At 34.0% G+C, this 7,479-nt stretch overlaps 1 protein-coding gene across 3 annotated transcripts in view; it reads left to right on the top strand.

Moving 5' to 3' along the window:
• Positions 2,199–7,479, top strand: part of LOC107643790 (protein CHUP1, chloroplastic) — a 5,769-nt gene continuing 488 nt past the window's right edge. The window contains exons 1-8 of one of the 3 annotated variants that reach the window (XM_016347536.2): positions 2,199–2,561; positions 2,692–2,759; positions 3,012–3,734; positions 4,418–5,749; positions 5,848–5,979; positions 6,275–6,456; positions 6,533–6,644; positions 7,114–7,257. In XM_016347536.2, coding sequence (XP_016203022.1) covers positions 2,477–2,561; positions 2,692–2,759; positions 3,012–3,734; positions 4,418–5,749; positions 5,848–5,979; positions 6,275–6,456; positions 6,533–6,644; positions 7,114–7,257 — 2,778 coding nt within the window. In that variant the 5' untranslated portion in view covers positions 2,199–2,476. The remainder of the gene's footprint in view (positions 2,562–2,691; positions 2,760–3,011; positions 3,735–4,417; positions 5,750–5,847; positions 5,980–6,274; positions 6,457–6,532; positions 6,645–7,113; positions 7,258–7,479) is intronic. The other 2 variants (XM_016347532.2, XM_016347533.2) reach the window with 2 other exon arrangements.

Consider the following 7,479-nt stretch of genomic DNA (forward strand, 5'->3'; position numbering starts at 1 on the left):
TTACCTTGAGAGTCGTACCACCTTATTATCATTGACTTATGACTCAAGTATAAGGATTTGAATATTAGCGTGTTACACAAAAGTTATTTGCGACTTATGAAAATATAATCCCTTTTTCTTATTTTAGTTACATTTTTTACTCTTTTTGAGTAGTTTGTTTGTGAGCAATGTTACATGATTAATAAAATTTATTATTTTTTTCAATACTTGACTAATACTAAATTTTAAAGACTAAATTCTAAACCAAAAATACTAAATCCTAAATCCTAAACTCCAATGGTATAAAAATAAGACGTTAACTCAAAATATTGACATTAATAAAAAATTATTAACTCCTAACATTTTTTTATTTATTATTCGTGTCTTTCAAAATTTTTTTGTTAACAAAATATATTTTTAAATACTACTTTATTAATTTATCCATATAAAAAATTATTTTTTAATTATTTTTATGACGATTATAATTTTTTTGAGAATTTTATCTTCCTTATTGTAATAAGTTTTACTTCATTAAAATTAATTTTTTGTTGTTTGTGCTCTGTAGGAAGGAAAAATGAAATTCTTTCGGGTTTTTTTCTTGTCTTCGTTTACAGCATACACACTAACACAGGTATACGTTTTATTGTCAGGCCCACACCAGCAAGGCAACAAATGGCTTCGTCTACCTGTCTTCTGGTATATGTTTCTACTTGTCAATGCTATAATACGATTTTCTATCTGTAATACCATCCACTTATGCTTTTGCATTGATTTGGAGGATTGTGGGTGTTTGGGGAAATTTTCTGTCGTTTTTGATGAACGGATGCGAAATGACAATTCTGGGTTTTCAGACAACATGGTTAAGTTGGTCAAGCTTAGTAGCAACTAGCAAGAAATACTACAGCAGAAAATTTCCTACACACACGAATCCTANNCCATTATATATTTGTGAATAAATATATGTATTATTTAACTTATTTTTAATTTATATGTGATATTATTATTATTATTATTATTATTATTATTATTATTTCAGTTTTAAATACATACTCCTTAAACAACTGAGCAACCACAACCAAGAAATGTTAGTTCAAGAGAAATGCCAAAAAGATTAACAATGTGATGTGGACTTGGGAAGAAACATAATAATGGAACGGGCACTTTTCCTTTTGCATTCTTTTTCTTTCTTGCCAATGTCCAATAGCTTCCATTTGCTTTAGTCCACCGAGTAAAACTTCACGCTTTACTTTACTTGATCATATCTTGGTTTCTGTATTTAGCTTTTCTATCCTCAATTCTTATTTCTTTTCAGTTAAAACCCAATTAGACCTTGCCGATAAGCTGCTGGACCCACCTGTTCCGAAAATAAATAAGAAAACTTCTATTCTATTCCCATTAATCAGACAAATAGAAGTCCCTTGATTATGAGATTTTATTTGTGGGTCCTCTGTCAAGTGTAAGAACACAAAAGCTTTCTATTAGATTTTATTTTGTCATAACGTCTTTTATATCTTTGTTTTTATGGAAACAAAGAAAATAATTATTGAGAGCCAAAGTTATTATTTATATTCAATGTTTTTACAAATAAATTATACACTTAAATTTATTCATTAATGAAAATGCATAATACATATATAGTTATTAGAGCCTGTTTCTGATTTTGTTTTCAGACACAGACTGATGACTACTTGATCAATTTGATAGATTGAATGGTTAAAATTCAGACACATCAAATTATTATCATTCTTATTATTCGGTATAAGACATCCCAATTAACTAATGAAATTTTAACAAAATAAAATACTAAATAACAAAAAATCCAATAAATAAAATTAATTATCAATAATATGTAAATGCATGGGAGGATATTGGTTTGAAAAATATACAATATCAATCATGTGTGAATGCTGCATTAAATGATGTACAGAAACAGAACAACACATTTCTCATTATAGTACTAATTCAGTAATATCTTAGAAAAAATAAAAAAAAAATACTAAAGTAGAATTAACCTTAAAATCAAGAATTATGGAATAAGCAAACCACCAAATAACAAAGCCACTGCGGAACATGTCTGTATTTCTAATTTTACTGTCACTAGTCGTTTTCAGTCTTGTTCTTCTGCCTGGCTTTAACTATGAATATTCCTTTTGAGAAAAAAATAAACATTAAAATATGTATATATATGTATATATTTGTCAATTTATTGGGACTAACATTGGCCTCTAGTTATTGGTGGTTGCTGTTTCTCTTAGGAAGTTTCATAAACCTGATAAGATGATAAACCCAATTGTGTGTATCTGCCATTGAAATATTATTCATATAAATGAATCTTCTAAACATGGGTTGGGCTTAACTTAATTCTCTATCATATAATGGTTTGAAAATTTCAGTTATGGAGGTTCTGGAAAATGGGTGGTGGAGGGTGGTTCTTGAAATGGGTTTCGTGTTTAAACTATCGATGCAAAATTAAGGTATTTCAAACAGCTAAAGATTCATGATAGTAAGGTTAGGACTTGTAGTTGCTGCTTCACTTGCAGCATATACAGTTAAGCAGCTGAATGTTAAAGGCTCAAAATCAGGTACTTGATTTTCTTATTCACTAATTTTTTTTTTTCACTTTTAAATAATAATATTTTGGGATTCATGATTCATATTTGTTGCCAGTCGAATTTAGGATTATAAGATTGACCCTATGAGTTAATATCTCAGAACATGGTGAAGCAAGAAGTAGAAAGCGTCCAGGTGAGGGCAAAGAAGCAGAGCTCGATAAGAAGGATGTAAGTTTGTAAAGAAGAACATCATCATGTTTTTAATTGAAAATAATCAATCTTATATTAATGAAATGATAATAACTTTTTAAAAAATTAGTGTAGTTTTCTTGGATTAGTTAAACAGAATAGACTAATTAAAAAACGGAATCAAGTGTATTTTTTTATTAATGCACTCTCTTTCATGTTCATATCAATTGGCCAAATAAGAACTTTCCTTATCTTTGTTAACTTTGTTTCTTTGGATGTGGTTTTTTTAAAAAGGAGGAGGAAGAGGAGAAAGAGGAGGTTAAGCGAATCAGCAGCATAATTAACAGAGCTAACGACTTCGAAGATGATATTTTACCAGAATTTGAACATCTCCTATCGGGAGAGATCGAGTTTCCCGTACGAGGCGAGAAAGACACAGTTTATGAACTAGAGATGGCGAACAATGCGAGCGAGCTAGATCGGTTGCGAATGCTTGTTAAGGAATTGGAGGAGAGAGAAGTGAAACTCGAAGGAGAGTTGCTCGAATACTATGGACTGAAGGAACAAGAATCGGATATCGTCGAGTTACAAAGGCAGCTGAAGATCAAGACAGTAGAAATCGATATGCTCAATATTAAGATCAATTCATTGCAGGCAGAGAGAAAGAAGCTTCAAGAAGAGCTTGCGAATGGAGGAAGCTCGGCGAAAAGAGAACTCGAGGTAGCGAGAAACAAAATCAAGGAGCTACAGAGGCAGATGCAGCTTGAAGCTAACCAAACAAAAGGACAGTTGCTGTTGCTTAAGCAGCAAGTTTCTGGTCTTCAGCTGAAAGAAGAAGACGCGGTGAGAAAAGATGCAGAAATTGAGAAGAAACTCAAAGCTGCGAACGATTTAGAGGTCCAAGTGGTGGAGCTTAAGAGAAGAAACAAAGAGCTTCAACATGAGAAGCGAGAATTGACCGTTAAACTCAATACGGCCGAATCCAAAGTCGCTGAGCTCTCGACTATGACAGAGGTTAGAGTCCTAAAGATACAGCTTCATATTTTTGAAGCTTTGAATCACCAAAACCTAAGAACTCCCAGCTGAAAGCACCCGAAATATCAATGAAAATCAATCATGCACAATTACATGTCTGTTTTGTTTGTGTTGTCTTGAACTATGCCCCTTACAGAAAATCAATACTGGTGTGTCACGTCAAATAGTGGTGGGTATGTATACGCTAAAATCAACTACCAAATCTACCACTCATGTAGAATATGTGTTGAAATACAAAATATTACATTGAAAATGAGTTAAACAACACATGTTATAACTGATTTGGTAGCTGAATTTTAGTATACACATATCATTTTTGTAGATTAAAATAGCCATTTTTTTATTTTACTGGACCAAAAGCACAAAATGAAAATATAGGAACCAAAATATAAAAGAAATAATAGTTAAGCCAAAATGTAATGTTTAAATTCATTTCTTCCTTCTGCACTTTATTGGACTATGTTTCATCAATGTTGATCTTATTATTTAACGAAACATATAATATTTCAGAAGAAAGTTCCTTTGAAAAGCTATGTAAATTCGTTGAAATCTTCTATTGTGAAGGTTGCATAAGTGTTTCGTGAAAATGTTGAATTAAATCGAATATGTTTTAGTCGTTTTTATGATGAGTGTAACCTTATTTTCAAGAACGTTACCTGCAGAGTGAAATGGTGGCCAAGGTAAAAGAAGAGGTGAACAAAGTGAGGCATGCAAATGAAGATCTTCTAAAGCAAGTAGAAGGACTTCAGATAAATAGGTTCAGTGAAGTAGAAGAGCTGGTATACCTTCGTTGGGTTAACGCGTGCTTGAGATATGAGCTCAGGAACTATCAAGCACCCCAAGGAAAAGTATCGGCTCGCGACCTCAGCAAAAGCCTCAGCCCGAAATCACAAGAGAAGGCTAAGCAGCTAATGCTAGAATACGCCGGCGGATCAGAACGCGGCCAAGGCGACACTGATCTAGACAGCAACTTCTCCCATCCTTCTTCCCCAGGAAGCGAAGATTTCGACAACACCTCAATTGATAGCTCTACTAGCAAATATAGTAGCCTTAGCAAGAAAGCTGGCTTGATGCAGAAGTTGAAGAAATGGGGTAAGACCAAAGATGATAGTAGTACTCTTTCCTCGCCGGCTCGATCTCTTTCGGAAAATTCTCCAAGAAGGATGAGTATGGGAGTTAAGCCGAGGGGTCCGCTGGAGAGCTTGATGTTGCGAAACGCAGGCGATAGTGTAGCCATCACTACATTTGGGCTAAGGGATCAGGAAAATAATCCTGATTCTCCTGGAACTCCAAACAATAATGATTCCCTGAATTCTGTTGCAACGTCATTCCAGTTGATGTCTAAGTCAGTAGTTGAGGGATCAATGGAGGAGAAGTATCCGGCGTATAAAGACCGGCACAAATTGGCGTTAGCCAGGGAGAAACAGATCAAAGAAAAAGCTGACAAAGCAAGAGCACAAAAATTTGGCGATAACTCAAGTTTGAGTGGTATGAGCAAAGAGAGGTCTATAACTCTGCCACCGAAACTAACTCAAATAAAGGAGAAGACAATTGTTGCTGGCAGTACCAATGATCAATCTGAAGATGGTAAGAGCGTTGACACACAAAGCATTAGCAAGATGAAGCTTGCAGAGATTGAGAAAAGGCCTACTAGGATACCTCGGCCACCTCCTAAACCAGCCTGTCGTCTTCCGAGTGGCACAAAGCTGACTCCTTCTAACGGAGTACCATCTGCTCCGCCTCTTCCTCCTCCTCCTCCAGGTGCTCCACTGCCACCACCGCCACCTCCTCCACCAGGAAGCATATCGAGAGGAGCAATGGATGGCGACAAAGTTCACCGAGCTCCAGAGCTAGTCGAATTTTATCAAACATTAATGAAAAGAGAGGCAAAGAAGGATACTTCATCACTGTTAGCTTCTTCAACAAGTAATGCGTCTGATGCAAGGAGCAACATGATTGGTGAAATTGAGAACAGATCATCATTCCTCTTAGCTGTATGTTCAAGGATTGTTTCTTTTAAATTTTTAATCTCTTTTGCTACTTTCTTATTGAAGTCAGAACAGATTTTGAAATTTTGTTTTTTGGGATATAGGTCAAAGCTGATGTAGAATCGCAAGGTGATTTTGTCATGTCCTTGGCAACTGAAGTTCGAGCAGCATCGTTTTCCGAAATCGAAGACCTTGTTGCCTTTGTGAACTGGCTAGATGAGGAACTTTCCTTCCTGGTATACATATAATGTGTCATTGCAGCATCAAGAATTAATAGAGAAAGTACAAGGAACAACTTCTTGTTAGCCGATATTAATCAACTTTAGGTTTAGGTTTATAATTTAGGATTTAGAGTTTAGAATTTAAGATTAACAAAATAATTATAAAAAAATTGGCTAATTTTGGCGGAAAAAAGTCGGTTCTCTATCATTACTCGAATTAATATTAGGCCCCGTAAAACCACTACATGGAAATAATCATGCAGCATGATATATCACTTTCTTATTAACTCTTTTTATGTGTTATGCCAAGGTTGATGAACGAGCTGTGCTGAAGCACTTTGATTGGCCTGAAGGGAAAGCCGATGCACTAAGGGAAGCAGCATTTGAATATCAGGATCTGATGAAATTGGAGAATAAAGTCTCAACCTTTGTCGATGATCCCAAACTCTCGTGCGAAGCGGCTCTAAAGAAGATGTATTCTTTGCTTGAGAAGTATGCATCTTTCTGAGATGAATCAATTCAAATCAATCTTGCTTGAAAACTGAATGTTTTGTTATTGTCCCTTCAGAGTTGAACAAAGTGTATATGCACTCTTACGCACAAGAGATATGGCTATTTCGCGGTACAGGGAATTTGGTATCCCTGTAAACTGGCTCATGGATTCTGGAGTGGTGGGCAAGGTATGTTAGCTAGTCTCTGTTGTAGTTCACAGTTCATGCAATATGTAGGGTTGCAATGTGCACATTGCTATTATAGTTAGGGTTATGCTAGCTAACTAATAATTATTTTAAATCAATCAAATAAAAATATACTATACTTTTAAATTATTCATTTAAATTTTAATATTAGAATAATCATTCGTACACCTAGTAAAGTGAATATCCAATATATCTATTGTTCACATTGTTTAATATATTTATGGAATACATTGCAAGTGTAGCCGTATACAGATTTGCACTATCCGCATAATATTAATCTACCAAAAATAAATAATTAACACATAGGTACATAGATCCTTTTCAACAAAAATAATATTTGGAAGCTATAATTTGGTTTGTATTATTATCTTTTTATTATTATTTTTAAATTAATTTCTTGGTTTGATGGTCGTTTGACACATAACTTAAGTGATAAACATCACATTTGCAGATCAAGCTTTCTTCAGTGCAATTGGCAAAGAAGTACATGAAACGTGTGGCGTCAGAGCTTGATATATTATCTGGACCTGAGAAGGAACCAACAAGAGAGTTTTTGGTACTGCAAGGTGTTCGTTTTGCTTTCCGTGTCCATCAGGTAATCATAGCTTATTTTGTTTCCGTGTTTGTTACTTTGTTTACAACTTTACATGTGCTGAAGAGGTTTATTACATATCGATCAACCTTCTCTAAAATATGAAAATTAATAAAATAAAAAAAATAAGAGTCTAATTATTTTCAAATAAAAATATTAGATTTAATAGATAATATAAATTATAAATTTAATAATAATTAATTTTTATTTTATTATTTTAGAGCA

The sequence above is a fragment of the Arachis ipaensis genome, chromosome B05, assembly GCF_000816755.2.
Source record: "Arachis ipaensis cultivar K30076 chromosome B05, Araip1.1, whole genome shotgun sequence".
Classification (NCBI taxonomy): Eukaryota; Viridiplantae; Streptophyta; class Magnoliopsida; order Fabales; family Fabaceae; genus Arachis; species Arachis ipaensis.